General features: G+C 42.0%; 2 protein-coding genes across 2 annotated transcripts in view; one reads left to right on the forward strand and one right to left on the reverse strand.

Annotated features, from left to right (window-relative positions):
• MTOR (mechanistic target of rapamycin kinase) overlaps positions 1 to 22400 on the reverse strand; it is a 51955-nt gene that overhangs the window by 13290 nt on the left and 16265 nt on the right. Inside the window, exons 26-34 of the mRNA XM_080358714.1 lie at positions 9330 to 9405; positions 8009 to 8148; positions 7238 to 7343; positions 6262 to 6372; positions 4850 to 4927; positions 4360 to 4467; positions 2339 to 2464; positions 1582 to 1713; positions 362 to 477 (exon numbers count right to left, since the gene is read on the reverse strand). Coding sequence (XP_080214840.1) covers positions 362 to 477; positions 1582 to 1713; positions 2339 to 2464; positions 4360 to 4467; positions 4850 to 4927; positions 6262 to 6372; positions 7238 to 7343; positions 8009 to 8148; positions 9330 to 9405 — 993 coding nt within the window. The remainder of the gene's footprint in view (positions 1 to 361; positions 478 to 1581; positions 1714 to 2338; positions 2465 to 4359; positions 4468 to 4849; positions 4928 to 6261; positions 6373 to 7237; positions 7344 to 8008; positions 8149 to 9329; positions 9406 to 22400) is intronic.
• ANGPTL7 (angiopoietin like 7) lies at positions 17122 to 21604 on the forward strand (the record flags this gene model as incomplete). Its single annotated transcript, XM_080358602.1, has 5 exons — positions 17122 to 17500; positions 18868 to 18968; positions 19306 to 19500; positions 20351 to 20549; positions 21435 to 21604. 5 exons carry the CDS (start codon positions 17122 to 17124, stop codon positions 21602 to 21604), a joined length of 1044 nt encoding a protein of 347 aa, XP_080214728.1.

The following is a 22400-nucleotide window of genomic DNA, read 5'->3' on the forward strand; positions in this document are numbered from 1 at the left end:
TATAAGATGTGTTTTTAATACAACAATATTTTAAGAGACGATCACATGCTGGGCACCTATTGCCCAAAGTGCTGCTGTTGTATTAAGGGCACAGCTGAGCCAAGCATGTGCAAAGTGTTTCTTTCCAACTGGCTGGATCTCCTGAAAACCACAGAAACAGCCATCCTGAGAGCAGTTACTGAAATTATGTGATAGATAAGAGTGTAATACCAAACAGGTCTCTACCAGCTAAATGAGAAACCCCCTATTGTTTTTAAGTACAGGCCTTGTCTGAAATGTGTCATCTGCATGGGCCCCGCAACTGCAGGAAAGCTGCTGGTTTCACTACATGGCTAAAGGGTGACAAGGACCAGGTGCTGACCGTGCCATAAGCTTGTGGAGTTCCTGCTTGTGCTGCTGGTCCTCGGTCGCGATCGCATGCTGTGCCTGCTGCTGCATCGTCTGCACGAAGTGCTGCATGTGCTGGAACGCATCGATCTGCAATGGGATGAAGGCTGGGTTAAGGACTGCCGGGGTTAAATACAGCTTCATGAGAGAGGAAGACTGTGGAAATAAACTTTCACTGAAAGTAAAAAATACAGGTTCATTTTCTTTCAAAGCCTTTTAGCCATTTACACAGAATGTCCTGTTACTGCTCATGCGGAGCAAGACTCCAGTAATGAGACAGGGATATATCCTTGCATGCACTGAGCATGCACCTCGAAACCAGTCCAGCAACTTCAACAATCAAGCAAATATTCACAGCTTATGAACGGTATTTTTTTTTTCTGTTTTCATGGGCTTCATGTAGTCTTGAGTCAGTTGATTTTAGATACATTCTCTTTCCCCCAGCCCTTAATCTTTGTGCCTTCTTTCATTCTGTTTTCTACAACTGCATTGGTTTCCTGTATCTTATCTGCCTATTTCTTTATCACAGGTCAAACACAGAAAAATCCACTTTTGCTCAAATAGGCAGGCAGAGAAAACCCATATACTGAAGAAAATAAGAGACCACTACACTGTTTTGCAAAGCCAATAGAACAGGGCCTCATCAGCAGCTCCTTCTGTTTTTTAAATTCAAATAAAGAGTAGTTAGGTCATGGCAATGTTCCCATAGCACAGGCTCTGCTCCAGCGCTGGCAGTCCAAGAGACAGGAAAAATAAAAAAAGATGTGGCAGAATATGAGGATAAATGGAGGCTTTAATGTATATTAAAAAAAGAGATAAGTTATCCAGTCTGGAGCTTATTTGATTTGATTATGTAAATTCTCCCTGTGTTGCAATGTCAAAAACATTCACCCTAGGCTCTTTGGAGCCAAATTGTTCCCATGACAAAGCCCTATGTACTTTTCAGCCATCTTTCAGTTAGAAATTTTCAATAATGTCCTTAATAAAAGTCAGTTCTGCCCAGAAACTAAGTACAAACTGTTCAGGATACTTTTCTAAAACTAATATTAATAAAAACTTTTCTTCCCTTTTCTAGGTGAGCAAACCCAAAACCTTCAGCCTTGACTTTGTTCGGTGGGGATTAGGAAGAGCTAACGTGCATAGCATCACACAAAACCTGAGCAATGAAACGTAGAGTGCTATGTTCTTTTGTACCTTACGGGCGCTCTTCCACATGTGTTTCATGTATGCGTAAGTCACTTGAGGATGTACTGTTGGCAGCGGGTGATCCAGCTGTCGAGACGGATCTACTCCCAAGAGCAGGACAAGTGTCTTATGGGCCAGAGCCTGGAGAAAGTTGCAAAGAGAAAAAGCAGGTTAAAAAAGCTCATTCTTACCTCCATTTCATATTGACTGTAGAATTACCCACCACTAAAAAATACCTCCACATCAAACACAGACACAGGAGCCTTATGACGACTCCCTGGGCTCATAAGAATATCACAGGATACACCATAAGCCTTCACTGGGATCAGAACATTAGATTCTCATTTCAGAATCCAGTAGAGAGTGTGAAGTGTCTGTTTCAAGTATTTTTGGTAGCAAATCTTGTGGTGTATGTAGAAATAGGACTGTAGTGTTCAACCATAACAACATCGCGTTCTAGATTTGACAGAGTGCTTTAGCAGAGAGAGTTATTATTAATAATCACCAGTGCAGCATACAACAAAAATTTGTCTCTGATGCTCCCCGGTATTGCACTAGTCCCACAGAAATAACCTTGGCTACAAGCATCAACTCTACACTGGTTCCAGTTTTAGTATTTCAACAATTTCTGACCAGTCTCCTCCTCAGACAAGAGCCCATTCCACTTGGGCAATTAAAGTATTTGGAAATGCTCAAGGTTGAAGCACCATTACAAAGCCAATCGTCTAAGAATCTGCTGTAGAGGGTAGACATTGGCAATGCTCACCAGTCTCCCACTCTTGCCGCACAAGCTGGCATACTTGAGCCAAGTTCTCATGTCCTCATGCGGATTCACAACAAGAGATCGGACCATCAGTATCCTTTGCCAGTCTTCCACAATTCGTTGACAGCCCTGAGAGAAAAGGGAAGAGAGAATTTGTTAGCATTTTATCTCCAGTATACTCCACAGAGCCTTAATTCAGAATTCAAAGGGATTTTTCCCAAGATGGAGAGACTTCAGTTCCCGTAACTCACAGCAGACCGACATTGCGAGGTGGCTGGCTATTTCTCCAACACTGCAATGCCAGAAGTTGGTTAAGCCCTTGACTCTTATTCTCTGCAGCCAGCTCAGTGTTTGCAGCCTAACAATAACCTCTAATGGAAAAATGAGAAAAACCTCTAAAGCAGAAATGTATTAAAAATAAAAATACTAAAAAAAATCAAGGAAGCTCTTTATGCAATTCCGAAACAAGTCAAGAGTTTTATAATCCTTCTCAACCTAGTTTTAAAGCCTATATTTGGTTTAAACAGTGACAATTCTCAATGCGGGGATGGTATAAAAGCAAATGGTTGCAAAGATATTTTTGCTATGGCCCTTCTTCTTCTTGCATGTGTTGCTTTTAGAGGCTGGCATGGCTGCACTGAGATTCTGCCAGAAACTGCAGCTCCAACTGCTACGCTGCTTGTGCAGCCGTTGTCTGGTTCTTGTCTGAAGGCAGAGCAGGATGAGGCTGTATTTCAAACATTCAGTGGTGCTACAGAGAAGAACAATTGTGGAAGAGACAGTAACAACGCAATGGCCAAGTACTTCAGAGTATCAGTGATGCCCTGAAGTTTGTATTGATCCAGAGACAACTCAGACGTCGTTTTGAGGTAAACAAAAGGATTTCCAATGGCAGCAAGTACCTTTGCACCAAAGCATCTACTTCTTTCCCTTTCTCCCCAAAACTGAGGGTGGAGAAGTTCGGCAAAACTTGTTCCCTCATACCCAAGTAAACCTCATCTGATAGGCATTTTAAAATCATTAAAAAGCAGCTATAAAATGTGCAAGAACTGCATGTACTGCTTTCAGGTCTATAAACAGCTGTACTCAGATGTTACGCTTCCTGTCACTCTCAGTTTCTCTAGCCCAGCGGAATGCTCCTGAGCTTTTCCAGACAGGAATGCAGATGGGAGACTAAAAGCTTTGTCACAGTTTCCCAAACAGCTAAAAAATATGCAGCAGCAACAGTAGTCACAGTGAAGAACTCTGCATAGGGAGAAATTGTTACCCCAGGCAGTGTGCCAAAATTTGGTATAATGAGAACATTTTACCCCAATTCTGCTTCCCCCACCCCCCGTTTCCCTTACAGGAATCACCTCTTTGAACGGTACTCCTGTATGTACTGCTTCATGGGATGATGTTCACTTTCACTATAAGGAAACAGTCTCAAAATATTTGGCTGATTTAAATCTTCAGAACTGTTTAGCGTAAGAAAGGCACAAACTTCCCTTTAAACACAGGGAAAGCAGCATTGCTAAAGGTCTCTTAGAAGAGGACAAGGCTAATCAATTGGAAATGTTGCCCTAAGAGGTCAAAAAGGAACAGAACAATCTTTTACAAGTATGTAAATTCTCTGTCCAGTTCTCCAGTGCTGTGAGAGAATTCACTTCTCCTTAATGCAGCCAGCCAGGTTAAAAGTTCAAGCTAGCCTTAACCAAACCAGTATTTCCAGCTGTGATTCCACAGTGAGATAAGCAGCCTTGGAGATGATACTAGTGTCTCAGTTCTGTACACATCTATTTCAAGGCTTAAATCACCCTACTAAAGTGTCATATCAGTACACACCTCAGGAACGTTAACCAAAACAAGCCCAAACAACCAGGACAAACGCAATGGAGACAGAAAGTGTGCAACCATGTAAGCACATACACTATTGGGATAGAAAGAGAAATGGAAAGATTTGCTGAGCCATCACACTGACTCAAAAGGAAGCTGTTCTTGCCAGCACGTCACCATCTCCATCCTTCACCTTTACATAGATGTACCTGCAGTCTTTCCCACCAGATCTGGCGGATGATCTCACGGCGTTCTGGTACAAGTTTATACTGGATAACCTCTTCCAGCTCTGACAGCATCTGGCAGGACACCATAGCCTGAAGGAAACAATCACATTCCATCCCAATCACTACAAATCTATAATTAAGGAACAGTATTTTGGCATCAAAATCTGAAGTACATATGCTGCCCCACATGTAAAGGACAGACTGCTATATGCTGGTATCTTGACGAGCTGCTGATTCAAACTTTCTAAACGTCAATTCTTATTTCTTTCAAGGGCAGGAGCTCACTTCACTGTTTAATTTGTCCCAAAGCTGCTCCTACAAAGTTACATTTCTTATCCAACAAGACCCATTTAGCTTGTGGGCCTAACACAGCTCTCATGTTTGATACAAGCACTACTCTGAAGTTTTATGCAACTTCTAGAAACAGTCTGAAGCAACCCGGAGGAGAATGAAGGCTGAATTAGACACTTACCCCATAGGCTCGGCTGTAGCTCTCTCCTGCCATGGCAGTCAGCTCAGCATCTAGCAGATCTCTGGCTTTATCGATGCACTGAAATAGAACAAGATATTGGGGTGAACGTGATATGTTTTATCTAGAGTCAGCTGTTGAAACTGCTATTCATCTGCTCCATCTCACGAACAAAGCTGGCATTGTTCCCATTTCCCAACAAGACCCAGGAGAGGATGCTATCGATGGAAAGAATCAACAGGAAAACAGTGTCCAGGGGCAGCTGTAAGGGAAGCCAAGGGGGCTCCATTTATCATCTGCATAGTCTGAAGTTTGTCTTTCTATCAAATCAAAGTTTGCAGTGTTTCTAACCCATTGTCATTGTAGAGGTCATTGTTAGTAACATTTACGGAGGAAGAGAAAAGTTCACATTTTAGTGCAAGAGAGTCAGTTACAAAAAAGCCTCAAGAAATGTCTCGTGATAACATACACTGATAGGAAATAGCTTTTACTGTTTTATGTAACTGAACAGGTTTTTATGAATTTTACAGGAGAGCAAATTCCATTTCTCTTCCTGCAACTAAGGCATGCCCTTCAAGCACGAAATAAATCCTGCTCTGGTTCCAGTCATTACATAATCTCTCATCTACAGTTTTTCCTACTCAAAATGTTAAAGGTTAATCTCAAACTCTTACCCTTTGAATGCCTGGCTAATTTTACTGTGCACATCATCCAAAAATCTATGTATGGGTTTTGACAGAGCAGACTGAATTACTCCTCTATCTAAGTTGGCAAGTCAGTGCAGAATTCTGAGAAATGGTACTTGAGCTTCCTTGGAAAGTAAACAACATGCTTCACATCTACAGAGGGGAAAAAGTCGCTCTGCAAATCTCCTCTGTGACAAACAAGCACACCAATACAGCTCTGTTTAATAGACTCATTGCTTGCCTTGATTTCTCATCTCAATCTAAGATTTATCACTGCGACCAGAAGAATTAGACCTAAAGTGTTGGTACTTCACTGAAAAAGCTGCAAGAGACAGAAGTGCACGGAACTCCCATGGAGAATCTTATGTGTGTCTTATGCCATTAATGCCTTTTATCAGGCAATGCCTTGTAGAATGGAACCTCTGCTGGGACAATCCTTGTGCACCGTCTGACTAGAAAACAGACGTAAGAGCAAATAAGTCTCAGAACGACTAAGGCATTCTCACTCTCCACAGCACTGGACGACTACTACCTGTACATATATTCACCGCTGTGTTTCTGGAAATACAAGACAAGCTCAATCACCAAGGTCTAACACATCAATGGAAAAAAGGTTATTGGCCAATTCCTAGGTTATAGCTAACTATTTTAAAACAGCATGTCTTTCCGTGCAGCAATACAGCCCAGTTCACCGTAAGGTTTTGGGAAGCCTACAAAGAAGAGGATTACCTGCTGAGCCAGAGAGAAAAGGTCTTGATGAAGAGCCAGCACGGCCCTGTAGAAAGCACCATCGTGGGTGTCCCTGGGGATCATGCAGGTGTATTCCTCCATGCTGTCCCACTGACCTGCAGAGACACAATCATCTCAGCAACACAACAGCCCTCTCTGCAAGAAAAGAGTAGAACTGTGGTACAGTGCTCGGACATCAGTGACTCAGTCTGAATGCTGTGCGGTGCTTCTGCCTTTCAGTCTGCTCTGCAACAGCTTGTCTGTGTTACACACAGAAACTGCATATATACATACACAGGAACTGTATATATACATACAGAGCTATAGACAAGCAGAAACAGAAGCATTTTACTTCTAGGCAAATTGTCATCCATGGGGGAAAGGTTATTGCATTCCCTGTGATGAAAAGGTTGAAATGCTGACATTTCAAGAACATATGAATGAATGACTGTCTTACACAGTAAAATATTATTTTTTCTTAGCAAAAGCTGGTAGACAGCAAGTGACTTATAAGCTTCTCCAGTAAGTATCTAGCTACCAACATAACCGATATTTGGATCATGTATAGATTTATTCCTCTTATGATTGTCTACTCAGCAGACACAACCTATCAAAAGGCTCAACAGATACTGTTGTAGTTTGTAAATAAGAGTGTGCCACAAATCAGAGAAATTCTATTAGTCTCATCTCAAATCTGAGCTCTGTTCAATGTAAAACTAAGTCAAAGGGACCAGTTAAGCAACTGGTATCTGCTCAGACCACTAAGGCAGTCTGTTTGTTACTTGAGACCACACTGGGAGACCTCCTGTAAATGCAGGTTTTCCAAATGGCTTCAGTGTTGAATGCCACTTCATATCCCAACATAAGTAATTTTGCTCTTGATTTTACTGTTTCTTATGTTTTGTAGTTCTGAAGTAAGGTAAAACTACCTGTGCTTCCACATCATGGGCTGGCATATCCTACCACACAAGGATACCTTACCTAGACCCCAGGCAGCAGCAGCAGCCATCCTGGCCATCTTAGCTTGAGTCTCATCATTGACCTGTGTCCACTTTTCACAGCATTGCTGGTGGAGCTGCCCCCTAAGAAGAATCCACAATTTCTGATCAGCAAAAAGGAGAAATTCTGTAAACCCCTGATGGGAAATGGCTACTCCTAGAAATGATGATTGAGAAACAGTAAGAGAATCTGTTTTTCCTACTGAAAAAGTTGCGCCAAATTTGCCTCGCCCACATCTAGAAACAAAAAGGGCAGAAAAACGCTGTCAGAATTAGGTTTCTCAAACAGCCCTGTTTCGCTAACAGCAAAATGACTTTACTGAAGAGGAATCTCCTCACTGGGTGCCATCCCCTGGGTTCACGTCAGGACCCATCAGGAGAGAGCTCTAGTGACATGAAAAGTTCAGTGGAAAGGCGGAACCCGGACCAAATCACACATGCCCCTGGGTAGAACGACACGCTACAGCGCGCAGGATGCCTTCTCCAATTATCTTTGTTGAACTGAGCAGGGAGAGAAACAGAGAGCTATAATTGAGTACCAGCTTACCCTTCCAAAAAAACTGACTCTAATCAGTTACACATTGACAAAACATATTTAACGCAGGGTTTGAAATACTCAGTGTCTACAAAGACACTGATTAATGCATGCTAAAAAAGAATAATAATGAAAAACTCAGCCACCTTCAAGATGGGCAAAAGGGTTTTAAAGTGGGAGTTATTTATTTTCCTCAGTCTTCAGGCCCTCTTACCATTCACCAAGAGCTTCCAAGCAACGCATCCGTCCCAGCATCAGCTCAGGATCATCTTTGTTTGTGTCCATCTTCTTGTCATAGGCCACCAGAGCATCTTCCCATTCGTGAAGCTTCTCATACCAGGTAGCTTGAATTTCCTAAGGCGGAGGAAAAAAAAAAATAAAATCAGAATAAGTAGTGGGATTAATATTTACCATTCTATATTAACTACTACAGCCTTTCCTGAAAAATTCTGTGTCTATGGTGGTCACTTAGCCCTTTTTTTTCATTCTAAATATCCTCATGGACTTCTGTGATACAGAGAAAAGCCTTGAGCTAGTGCAAAAGCAGAAATCCTGAGTATTGCTTAGCCTGCACAGAAATAAATTCAGGTTTACTAGAGGGATCAATCCACCATCATCCCCCTACTCACTGCCACTGAAATACTAGCTCAGTAGTTGGCGCTTTTCTTTTTGGAGAGGGGGAATGAGTGGAGTAGGAAAAAAGGTAAATCTATCAAATATTCCGCTTCTCATTGTTGTGCATTCCTACATTTAAACAACAGGCCTGTGTTTAGGAATGGAGTGACTAACTGGAAAACCCAAACAGTACACTGTGCGTCTGGCTACCGCTAGACCACTATTTAATACACCAGGCACGTATAATGTTGGGGTCTAATCAAAGTCCTCACAAGGAAAGGCTGTGGTTTGTAACAAAGACTTTAAAAGTAAGCCAAGCAGTGATCCTTATCAGCTGCACAAACTTTTCTTCAGTCTTTGTTTCTAGATTTTGTTTCTAATTTTCAAGAAATAAAATGCCTTGATATTTTTTCCATACTGATCTCTGCCAATGCTCTTCTGCTCAGCCCTTGGCAGCTCAGGTCTTGACATAAGCTGCAGAATAGATTCTTTTCCCAGCCCTGTGGGCACGGTCAGTATAAACCACGCTCAGTATAAACCACACTCTGCATCCCAGGTCTTCCACTCAGGGCATTTATACACCAGTCCTTTAACTTCTCAGCTCAGCCATAATATTTCAAGTAAGTTGGTAAGTAAATGTCAACAATAGCTGCTAAATTCTCCTCCAAATTAGGTTATTGCACAAGTTCTTGTGGCCTTCCCCAGCTACCTTGAGTGCAGTCTTTGATAGCATAAAACTAAGTACCAGTATATATCCCTATAGGCAATGAGGCCCCTGCAGTATGCATGAAGCAATGTTGTTAAGTGGGGACAGAACCTCAACACGATTCACTGAAAAAACACATGGCCACGACTACACACAAAACCTACAAAAACCATCAAGACATAAGACATGCAAAGAGTTACCCAGCAGGACTCACCAGCTCCCCGAAGTGCTTCATGGCATATTCCAGTACCCCAGCAGCTGCTTCTGGCTGTTGCAGTTTATTGTTAATGCTGAAAAGGCAGGAAGAAAAAGACCATTTAACACAGTTGACAATTCTTAGAGGCTGATATGAGCTCCTGCTTGATAATACCAAGCTCTGTCATTTAGAAATACCAATGGAATAACTCCCTTACTCTTTAAAACTTTCAAGTGAATGATTAGCCTACACAGGACAGGTAACGATGACATATTTGCAAAAGAATAGGTGCATGCATATTCTCTGCATATATTCTCAAGACTCATTATACAAAATGGTGATTGTATATGATTCTATGTTCTAAATAGCAGCCTGCACAAAGAAAGTAGTTGCCAATAGTTTGAAAGGCATAATTTCTCAAACAGCTGCACTTATTAAGAGCTTTACAGTAGTGATATTTTTCCCCTTTCTCTTCAACAGAAACCCAACTCCTTTACAAATCCGAGTAGAGATTTCTTTACTCCAGGAAACAACCTACACCATTAGCACAGTTGACAAATGTCACCAGCAGCACAGCCGCTGACTTCACAAAAGCTTGCAACCCTACTTTCAGTTCAGTATTAATACTGCTTAACAGTTGGAATGGAAGCAGCATAATCTAACAAAACAAAACGTGTCAACTGTGAGAAATGCAAAGAGACTTTCAGTCATCTTCAAATATGCTGCTGTAGGTATAGGTGTCTTTCAGAAATGCCCATACTTGCCCACTGTCATCAGAACGACTGCATATTTCTTTCCACTATGAGTAGCCCATTGATCAGTAACAGACAAGGAAATCTATAGTATTAAGAAAAATGGGAAGTTTTTAAATTAGTGCTATATTTGTTGCGTCTGTGGAAGTTCCCTTTCCTGACAACCAAGCTCCTAGACACACTCTGGATATCGGGAAAGGTCAAGTCAAATACTCTGCAAACAGGACCTCAGAATAGCTTGAGCTCAAATCAGATTTAGTCAAGCTCAGAATGCACTAGAATCACAGTTCAAGAAGACAGACACCCCAAAATGCCTTTTTTTAGCAAGACAGTCGAAGAACATTGTACCTCCACACTTCCCAGGGGAAAGCTAGACAGCAGTGCCACAGAAAGGTGATAAATGGCTGTCACATCTCATATCCTGATGATTTAAAGAGCCACTGGCAGACACATCACTGCCAGTACATCAGACAGTTAATTACTTCCAACTTATCTTTCTTGTCAACAGCTTCCTGACAAAATTGGCCATTACCTTTTATTCTTTGACAATTAGCACTTCTCTTTTGCTGACGCTCCCTAGTGCACTCAATCACTCTTTTTTGGACTTTCTTGGCTGCCCAAAGTAGAATTAAATGTTTCAAAGCTGCCTCTGGCTAAGTTTAAGCAAAGGGAGGGGAAAGAAGGGAAGGGGAAAGACTTTGATTTAAAAGAATACACTACAGTAGCTATAATACTGTGTTGTCATTATGAATAATAAATTACTCTCTTGTAACAAACGATCTAGCCCACACATTGAGTAAAAATAGGTACTTTTGTGCACTAGGATGAGCCACCGACTGGGAAACCTGTCAATTATTTCATATTTTGATGTACTACACTAAAGTAGCATATATAAAACCTGCATTCTTTCCTCAGAAAGTAACTTAAACACAGGTAAGTACAACTGTCAGGAAGGGTACAAAAATCCCTCCAAAGCAAGACTCACGCATCAAAGTGGGTGTTACTGACATGGTTGAACATTCACGGACTTATTTCTTCAGAGTAACAGAACCTTGGTAATCACGGCATCACTTTGCTGTTCAGTTTAACAGGCTAAAGGAAACACAGTTGCGTGCAGATTAAGTTCTGATCTTGTGTTTTGGAGTTTTTACTTGTTTTGAAAGACCTCAGATTTCTAGTTTTCCTCATCGTCTGGATTCGGTGCGCTCTGCGTGCTGGAAGGGTATGACAGTTCCCAAAAATCACTACTACCACAGCTGACTGGAATGTGTTTTCAACAGACCCATAACTCTCCGCATACAGATTCCCCAAGAGTGGGCCTGATGATTGTACTTCTCTTAGAAAACATTTCCACATGGAGTCCAGTTACCATATTCAAAATACGTGTTTAGAAACCATGGTGTTCTGTGCTTCCCGGCCCTGTAGATGTGATGAGCTCCGCACTCAGGCAAAATCTTCTTAAATTTGGTAATATTCTGGAAGCACCAGAGCTGTTTTCTAGTTATTGTGCTGGAGAGCAGGCAGAATGAACACCACTACAGAAAAGCACATGGGCACACAGAGGAGGCCCTGAAGGGCTGATATTCCAGCCAAGCAGGGTTGCCAAGGGGTTTTTACAGTATTGCTGATGGAAATCGGGGCAGTTTACGGGATTAGAATCCGGGGGTTAGATTTCTCCTTTTATCGGGAAAAAGAGAACTGCAAAATCTTTTGGGATTAAAGGAGAAGGTGGTAAAACATCTCTCCAGATAGAAACAATGCTGCTGGCTAATTCAGCAGACAGTAACTTAAGTCTTTGTTTACTGGGTGGTGTCCTTGCAGTTGTTTCTAATTCAAGATAATATGAAGTTTAATATTAAAGACTAAGATCAATTGTTTTTTCATATCCACTGAGGGTAGAATACATTGCTCTGTTCATTTTTGTTTAGAAGGAAGAACAAAGCCATCACTACCACCTACTTTACTGGACGGCTCAGCAGCAGGCCGTAAAATATGACTGCTGTATCTACTTACTTGGAAATTTTTAGGTATAGGTTTGGTAGGTCATAGGCTACACGTCATCTTTCTATGATACTATGATCTTTCAGGAAAGTATTCAGCTCTGCTCTCCTTCAAAATGAGAATTAATTAGTTGCAAAACTGATTTTCCAAGACTTTTGTTTGAGTTTGGCTCACCTGGACTCACTGTACAATTACATAATGCAGCGTTGGAGGATTTAAATTGAGGCTGATCATAATAACAGAAGCATTAATTCCTATATTCCAAATGCACAATCTTCAGCTGTTGAATAAGGAAATGAGACCAGCACAGAACACTTTGGGAGAAGACAGTTATATCCAAGATTACAGATGATTTTTCACTCGTTTATTAATCAATATCTGTGCTGTAGCCAGGATGATATCCAAACTCTTCTCTTTTTCTAAGTCTCCCCAAGTTTGTTTAAAAAGCTCCTCTATGAGATAGATTTTACCAACCTAACTCAAACTTGTTTTTCCTTCTGAAAAACTGCTGAGAGCTTGCTCCCGGGATTAGAAGTGGAAGGCGCTGCTATTTTGTGGCTGCTTTGGGGAACAGATAATCCTCCGGCACAAGTAACTGGCTTTGTTGGCCTGTTTCCCCACTTCTCCAGTTTATTTGTGTTCAGGCATCCATAAGTCCTCGATTCAACAAACCTGAGAAAACAACCAGTTGCCCCCCAAACAATTCCAAACTCCAATGCATTTCCATCATGCCACTAAAACTTATTCCCATGCTGGGAACAAACCAGTACCAGCAGAGAGCTGTTTTCAATAAACAGCCGTGGTGATCGGCTGCTCACAGGCCAGAGTAGCCGCCCCTTCCGCAAGAGCATCCCACATTGCTCACAGGCATTAAAATGGGCCAGATTCCCCATCTTGATATAAATGCTTGCAAATCAAATAAAAACATTCATGAGCCTTGAAAGGAAAAGCAGTGAAAAGTGTTACAATAAGATTCTTAGCCAGCCCTGCTGCTCAGGCTGCAAAAGGTTTTATATCACCTCTGCCTTATGAACCAGTGAAGGCAGACAAGAAAAAATCTTGCCAAGGAAAATATTTAGCAGAAAGAGGTGAAACACAAAGCCAGAGTCTTTGTGTTGGTTATGCAAAGAAATGACACATTAAATAAAAATCACATGATTGTAGGAAGTATCAGCATCTTGTTTCTCACCAGGCTCTCGCACTCGTTCCTATTTAACTTCAGAGACTTACAATAATTATTTGCAGTAGACAACAATTTTATTTGACTTTACTAGGGATTTAGTCGTTACCGTAAAGCTATAGCTGAGTGACTCTTAGAACATTTACGAGCATCTCCGAAGGCAGAGGAGCAGTTTTGTGCTTCCTAGGAGGGGAAGGCAGGATTTCACAGAGCTCTACAGCCCCTACGACCTGCCCGCAGAGAGCTGCCGAGAGCCTTTGCCGCCCCAGCGAGCACCAGGAATGCTGGATTCTACATGTTTGCCGGATGCATGTTAAGGGTTTTGCAATGACTGGCTACCAAATAAATAGCCACAGGGCACTGAGCTTTTCTTCTTGTCTCAGCTTCACGTACACCTGCCAGAACAGCTTCCCAGGGCAGGCAGTCATCTAAACCCACCTCTGCTCTAATCTGGCCCTGCAGGGACAAAAGATCTCTGGTTCTAATCAAGTAATACCAATCTACTTGAATTTGGTAACATCAACCAACACTGTAAGCATAAGGTACATAGTAACTGCAACCATGTTTAGATTCAGTTCTTCCAACCACTTCAAACATATATCGTTAACAAAGTCAGAAAGGATTTGCCTCATGTTCTTGACTTAAGGGTTTCATCCTTCTAGCTACCATGTAGCAGAGTATTTCCACATACAAAATGCAATAGAGGGAAACCAGAGTGATAAATTTCAGACCAAATGATACTCAATTTCTCTTCCACTTCTGGGGAAAAAGACAAAATTGGACTTGGACCCACTCAGTAATCACAGAACTAGTTTCTCCACAGCTATGCTTTTTCCAAAACGTAACAGGATTCCGAATTCAAGCTGTAAGTACACCAGTACATAAGAGTGGAAGAGTTTCCTACAGACTGTCAACTTCTACAGCTGATCTCATCTGGCAATGACGAGCATCAGTAGCTATTGCTGCCTAAGTGACTACACTCAGTTCCCTTGCAACAGGGAAAGATTCATCTTCCAAATACTCATCAAGAAGTCAGATTCCATTAAGGCTAAGGTCTCTGCCAAGAGAGATCTGTCTGCTGGAATCTCTCTTAATGCTTCCTCAAAAGTAATGACAGATGGGAAGATTTGTTCTCTTTTCCATTCCTGCATAGCATGTCTGTTGTGACCCCTTACACAGAGCAAAGTGAGAGAACAAAGTAGTATTATGTCCATTTTAAAACAGGTAAATCAAAGTAGGAAAAAAAAGGATGGCTTGCACTAGAATACACAACTCAGAGGCTGAACCCAAAATAAAACCCTGGCTGTCTAAATTCCAATTAAATATTCCAGTTGAGAAAGGGGATTCACAGGCCTTCCTAGGGTTCTAACATCTGTGCGCAAAAAGAGAGTTCGGCTGATTCCTAGATCCTTCCAAAATTTGTATCAAGAGGGAACACACGAACCTACAAGTGGGTCCCCTCTTCCACATCTGTCCCTCATGACGTGAGTGTGAAATTCAGACTGTACAAGACAAACAGAAAAGTTACGGGGAGCGAGTGCAGCAGCACAATGAAGACCTATGCAACACAACGCGGGGGTGGTTGCAGGGTGGCTTCTTGGGGCTGAGAAACCAGAGTCTGGCCTGTACTATTCTTTGTTCCAACTTTGACAAAAACACGTTTCTCATCACAGGAAGCCTGAGAAGAATTTGCCCCTGGGAATGACAGAAGCTCCAGCTGGAAGAGGGCTCAGACAGGATTACAGGCAGAACAAAAAGGTCAGGCTCTCATCCGTGTGCACTGGCACTTTCTAGTCTGAAGTCTCAAAAAGCAATTTTGCTATGGAAGGTTTCTGGAACGTCCATGACAAAAATGTGACTGAAGCCTCCTGTCTGCTGCGCAGGTACTTTAATACTACTCAGTACTTTAATCAAACCATACTTGCAGATCTTTGGCAGTGTCTTAGGTCACCGATACCACACAGAAGCCTCACCATCTGATACTCCAGACTACAGTGATTTCTGCCCGATGTACAACACCTGGACAGTCACCCACAGAGGAACTCGAGGCACTCACATGGCTTGTTTGGAGATATCTAACTCTGACCTCCTCCAAAAGATCCCTCTTCCTCCTCTGAGCAAGCTCAGGTTTATGAAACATCTGTGTTCGCATTCCACCCCTTCAGTGCTTTGATGCTTTCATCTTAAATCTTCGCACCCCATAAGGTCTCTCATTCCTGTTGTGCAGAAAACTATTAGCCAGCTGTGGTGAAAAGAGAGGCAGAAATAAAGCATCCAGCAACAAGTGTAACAAAGCTAAGGAGGAAGAGAAACTGCACCAACAAGACATTGTGCTTCTTATTTCTCTAAAAGTGGGTATCAGAGCAGCAAGGCTTCTCTAATCTTTTCTAATTAAGCAGAAATCCTGCAGCCACTTTGGATCAGCAGAAGCAACCTAGATGTTATAGCCACTCTCAGTTGGGTTTGTCCTCATTTTCTTTGTAAAAGGAGCATAATTAGCTTTCTTTTGTTTTCCTGGACACCAAGAAGCTTTAATGGCATTTACTCCAGAAGCAGATACACGAGCTATTTACTCCTTTATTTGCACCTTATCTCTGCCAGTTACCACAATCAGACACTTTGCAGGAAGATGCAAGAACCCACATGTCTGGCAATTATAGAGCAGCTGGCCTGTGGAGAAACAACTTATTGTAAGGAGCTAGAAAAAAAAGCTGCAGACCTTTTGCAAAAGGCTGCACCACTGCTGAAACAGTTCTGCTCTGGAGTCAGACCACCATAACCAGCTTGGACTATAAAAACAAGGAGACTGGAAGTCACTATCTTAGCCACATGATACTTGACCTATACTCTGAATGTTTAAAGACTTAAGATTTATGCTTACCTACACTTTATGTAACTGTGGATATTTAAATTATCCATAGATTTTCCTCTCTTAAAAACCTGTTAATAAACTGGCCTCCATTTAGATGGATCATGTTGCCTGTAAAAAATACACCTCTTGTCAATTTTCAGTGGATTGTCTTTCAGCATTACTTAACGTCCTTTCACTTGTTCACTACAAGCAAACACAGGCTTGGGTTTTGACTTTTGTACCATGTTTTGCAGACTGCTTTCCATCCCACCCTCAGGCATCCTGTCTCTCAAAAGAGCAGCACCAAATTCTACTAAACAAATAGTGCAGAGATACCAGTGTCCAGAGAGAGAAGGATTAGATGCTGAACTGAGGAATTTGCTGAAATATTATGCTTGCAGCATGTGTTAATTTTGATAGTGTTACCCCCTGCTTCTGGGAAATATATTTGTGACTGCTAGGCAGACACCTCCTCTGAGCTTTAGAAACTCATCCTATTTGGGCAGCCTTTCCACATTCTGGACCTCTAATGTTCTTATGTTATTGAAGTGCCAGAACTAGTCATCAAGAGGGCTACAATCCAACAGGCAATAATTGCTGGAAAATCTCATTTCCGAGCCTTCTGCCACACCCCTTCAAGACAGACGTGAGCGAAGTCTCTCCTGCTCTCCCCAACCTCTCCTGGCTGAGACTTGTTCCAATTTCACCCTGTAAACACCTGATGTGAACAGATGAAATGGGAGGGGCCGGAAAGCTCTTCATAGCTCCAGGGGGCTGGAGGTAAACTGAAAAATAGTATATAAGATGCTCTGAGACAGACTTGCAAAGTGCACAGACTGACAGGAAGGGTCTGGGAAAAAAAAGAAACAAGCTACTTCTTCAGGCTCCACCTTCGGAGCCTCCGTTCATTGGAAGAAAGCGAGGTACCAGTCTGCTGGAGCACTTGCAGAAACTTTCATCCCTACTCCAGCTGCATTCAGACTACCCGCAGTCAGCTGCAAGTTTTTTCTGTTGCTGTAAGCAAAAATGCCAGCGAGATCCACCGCTCAGCTGGCATGGCTCTGCATCGTCACCGTGTCCGTGGCAATCCACCCAGCGCTGCTGCAGAAGCCTCCGAAAAGGAGAACGATCAACGGGAACGCACAGTCCAAGGTGACAGGCTGCTGCGATGAGATGAAGGAGCTCAAGCTGCAAGTGGCCAACCTGAGCAGAATGCTGCAGGAGCTGAGCAAGAAGCAGGAAGGTGACTGGGTGAACGTGGTGATGCAGGTGATGGAGCTGGAAGGGAGCACCAAGCAGATGGAGTCCCGCCTCATCGACGCCGAGAGCAAATACTCCGAAATGAACAACCAGATCGATATCATGCAACTCCAGGCAGCTCAGACGGTCACGCAAACTTCAGCTGGTAAGAAGGGAGTCACCAAGCTCCCAGATAAACCTCTTAATGCATGATATGAACTAACAACTAGTTCTTAATGCTGGCATGTCCCACTAATGTGATTAGCAAGGATGCATACTGAATATTTCTGCAGGCAGGCAATCCTATTTTGAAATCTGTCAGAAGTCCAAAGATCCAGCTGCACCTTAATATCTGTATGTCTGTTATCAGGGAGTGGAAAAACTAGACAGGTACTGTATTCATACAGTGAGGAACTCAGTCTTACATTTCTTTTCTGAGCATTACAGTGCCAATCCAAAAAGAAAGGGAGCTGGCTCCATCAGGAATGGCTCTGGCAGAAATATCCTCCAAGTTCACAGTGCTGACAGGGGACCAGGAGTTGGTAAAGCAATTAGAACTGCTCTCCAAGCATTACTGGAGATTTGTAATTGTATCTTTATGACTATCTCTGAACCAGAGTAAAAGAGTGATCTGTTATTTGAATGATAATTCTCAAATATTCAAGGCTGAGATGAGGCAAGATGCAAACTGCAATACAAGCCCAGCCAGAGCACAGTTAAATTGTTCAAAATTCTCTTCCCTGAGGGGAAGATTTCACTGCGCACGGTGATTGCACAGGCCTGTACTAAACATGGAATGCAGGTGCATTTTGTAGGTCAGCTACCTGCAAAGCTGCTTCTGGAGGAGGGTGTCATTTTTGTTGGCTTCTCTCTTAACATGAAATTCACTGCAAGAAGATTAAACCTTCCTTAAAAAGAGACTGCTGGTGTCTAGGATGATTTCGTTTCTCAAAAGACTGTTGTTTGGATTTTGTTTTTAAATGCAAAGGAAAAACTTGTCAATCTATTTAGTAAATTCTTCTCACAAAAAGCTCCACGTAGCTGGTTTTGCCAAACCACTGTTTACAGCAGGTCTTAAGCAAAAATTTTACTATAATGAATCTCTTCGGAGATGTAGTGCAGGTTTGGAAAAAATACAACTGGCGCCGAAGGTATTTAAAACATGTGTCTCACCTCACCAGGTAAGAGACATTTAGTCTGTACTAAACTGAAAACTGTCAGAATGGATGAAGCCTTGCTTCAGCTAGTTTATCTCTGTCTGAAAAATACCTGTGCGTTTTACCTCCGACACAGGGAGGAGGCTTCAGAGACTGACACCGCAGCTAAAAGCACTGTGAAGAGAAAGCAGAGATGTCTCTTTTTCCAATGCATGCATAGATCTAAACTAAACCACTTCAGGAAAGCATCAGATCTGTGGGAAGTTGTCTTCACTTAATTATTCCTCATATTATGAACTAAGCTTTACAGAAAAACACTGATGGGGGAGTTGTTCTTGCTGTTCAGATTCTTACCTTCTGGTTCTGATTCAAGTAGATGCTGTCTATGACTGCTCCTCACTTTACCAGAGGAACTACCGAATCTCTGGTGTTTACAAGCTACCTCCTGATGAATTTTTGGGGAGTCCAGATCTGGAGGTAAGGATGTCAAGTACACAATGTATATGGGCATGTCTTTTCAAATATAATCAAGAAATACTTATCTACCACAGAGATTAAAAGAGTGCACACTGAGTTACGACACCCTGCACTTTGAATCAGCATCTTTCTGTAGGCAAACTTTAAGAGAGGAAAGAATGCACATTTAAGGGAGAAAACAGAAAAATGGTTCATGTTATAATTTTTTTCCATGACTTAAAGAAAATAGGGATTTCTTCAAGTTTTGAAATCTGGAACAATGTCCTGTCTTGCGTTAAGAGAACGGAACATTTCTAGCTCCACTGACAAGTAAACGCTGTATTTTTTCCTGTTCTAGGTGTTCTGTGACATGGAGACCGATGGTGGCGGCTGGACTATCATCCAAAGACGTAAAGTTGGTTTGACATCTTTCAATAGGGACTGGAAGCAATACAGGGATGGATTTGGCAATATTCGGGGAGACTTTTGGCTGGGAAATGAAAATATCTACCGACTTTCAAGACGCCCCACTGTTCTGCGAGTGGAGTTGGAGGTAATTAATAAGTTCTCAATTTCAGCAGCAAAAGGTTTTTTGTACAACGTGATTCTCTAGTAGCAACTACTGTCTCCTATCTCTAAAGGAGGTCCAAAGAATTTGCATATTTTAATTACAGGAAAAGGAGATAGGATGGAGCTAGTGATACATTCAAGGACGAGACAGAATCACATTCTCCAGCATGCAAAGTCAGTAGGACGACCGTCTGTCTGGATACAGATGATGCATTAAGGAATGTGTGGGGTTCTAGAGGAACCTGCAGAACCCACTGCAGACAGAGATCAAACCGCTGACCACCTCGGATTGAAAGATTCACACAGATAAAGTTTCAAAGACTCTGAGTCTTTTCCTTTTGCAGCACTTCTTTCCAGCCTTTTCCAGTTTGCATTGTATTACCCCAAAACAATTTCTACAGTCTTCTAAAGGGTTGGGTTTGACTTTGACTAGTTGATAGCTGGTATAAAAGCCTTGAGGGATGGGATACGTGTAATGGAAAAAGTGAGCTGAAAGGCTTTATATCTAAAAGTCACTCTGTCAGAGAAGCAAAAAATTACTTGAGGCAGCACACTACGAGACAAGGATGCTGAATGCAAGAGCTGCACACCGGGTTTCCATACATACTGTTTAATACCAGTGCAGATAAGACTTGGGAATATGATGCTTTGCTCTGGAAAGTCTCTTTGCATTAACATATAAGTTTCTGCAATCTGTGTCTGAGACAAAAAACCAAAAAACAGTAAAAAATCTGAGGCTGAGACATATATACAGGCAGTGTACATAACCATAGATGGAGTCTTTTCGTAACTATTCTAATAGGATGTATTTCTTGTTCACCATTCTGTGGCAGGACTGGGAAGGTAACATACGCTATGCACAATACAAGCAATTCACGCTGAGCAACGAAATAAACAGCTATCGTCTTTTTGTGGGGAACTACACTGGGAACACGGGCCGTGATTCCTTAAGGTACCACAACAACACAGCCTTCAGCACGAAGGACAAAGACAATGACAAGTGCGTGGATGACTGTGCCCAGTTCCGTAAAGGTAAAACACATGTTAACACCTTCCTGTCCTGAGAGCTGTGATTTGTAGGGAACCCAGGGCTTGCTCTTTCCAGGTAACTAGTAAGTAGCATCTGGATGGTAAATCCAGGGAGAGGTGACCAATAAACACTTATTGGTTATGTGGGAAAGCTGATTTACACGAAGCCAGAGCGTACATTACAGACATCAGTACTCTTATATAACTAGAACTACTATACCTAGTACTATATCTAGAAGTTGTTTATTTTTCTTATATTTTTGTGAGATTTCAAGTTCTAGTATTAGAGACTTGTAATTATTGCCCTATATTATTATCCTACATGCACCTCAAGGTTCAGCCTGGCTTCTAATCTTGATTCTTGCTCCATTAAGAGCCTCCCATGAGGTTACTCTGTTCATTCAATTTATTATCTTTATAAGAGACAATTGTCTTCACTGCATCTTTATTTTTAGTTTCCTTATTGTCCCCTCATGTGACACACAAATAAAATTGTTAATACTAGTCTCAATAAAACAGGATAGCTTACTTGCAGAGTTCAGAAACCTTTTATATGCCTTAAGATGCCCAACCTAAGAACCCACATTCATTTCCTATGCTACTCTCAGAGTCAGAGACAGAAACATGTCAAGGAAATAGTCTAAGAGGAATGGGCAACTACCAGACTAATTTGACCATCTAATTGTAAAGCCTTTACATATTTAGTATCTGTGTTAAGTTTTGAATTTACCTGCAATCCCAGCTATTAGAGCTATAAACTCCAGGGATTAAATACTACGTTCTGGTCATTCTCCTCAAGAAAGAGCAATAATTCTTATCGTTAATACAAAACATACCTGTTTTAAGTAAATGGCTCACCAGAAATCTATTAATTTGTTTTCTGAAAAGGTGGATATTGGTATAATTGCTGCACAGATTCCAACCTGAATGGGGTTTACTACCGCAAAGGAGAACATACCAAGAACATGGATGGCATTACCTGGTACGGATGGCACGGATCAACCTATTCCCTGAAGAGAGTTGAAATGAAGATCCGGCCAGAGGATTTCAAACCATAGAGGGAACAATATTTGATTGTAAAGCCACTGCACAGAAGGTAGGCAAAGGACAGCTCAAAATCGGCCAAATAATCGTTCATTTCATCTAATACATGCAACAGCTGCATGCTGGCTCTGTACACACACAGACACGGAGGCACACTGAGCACCAGCCATAGCCACCAGCGTTATCAGGGCTCCAACTTATTTCCTCCTCTTAAGGCTCTTTCCAAAGGGAAAAATACTGCGTTAGAATAGGTTAGAACAAAATGCACTTACAGCACCTTCAGAAAAACTACTGGTGTGTTTCCACTAGCATTGTGACTAGTGGGTTGCCTTAGTATTAACCAGCTAGGCAGGGACTGAAAAAAGAACGCCTCCTTCAGCGTGTCCACTAAGCATTGTTGAGTAAACTCCTTCCAAGAGGGACTCAAATCACAAAAATGACACACACATTTCAAACCTGAGGAATCCATCACAAGTGTCCTTGATGCACCTTTCTTTAGTGTATAGTAAGCAGCTTATCTTCCCACAGAGGGGAAAAAAAGCAGCTCAAAAATCCTGGCTTAATTAGTCCTGTCCAGGTTCTCTCCTGAAGCTGTGCTGCCATCTCCTGCTGCTGCCTCAAACAAGCCCCCCCAGAGGATGCACCCAGCAGACAGACACCCCAGAGGAAGGACTTGTCCTGTATGCTCTGTGATGCTTATTCCTACCCACAGACCACCTAAAGGTTTATTATGTTGGAAAAGATATAGTTAATATATCTATTTTTGTTCACCTTAAAGAGAGTTCGAATCTGATTTAAATTGTTGAGTCT

The sequence above is a fragment of the Nesoenas mayeri genome, assembly GCF_963082525.1.
Source record: "Nesoenas mayeri genome assembly, chromosome: 24".
NCBI classification, from domain to species: Eukaryota; Metazoa; Chordata; class Aves; order Columbiformes; family Columbidae; genus Nesoenas; species Nesoenas mayeri.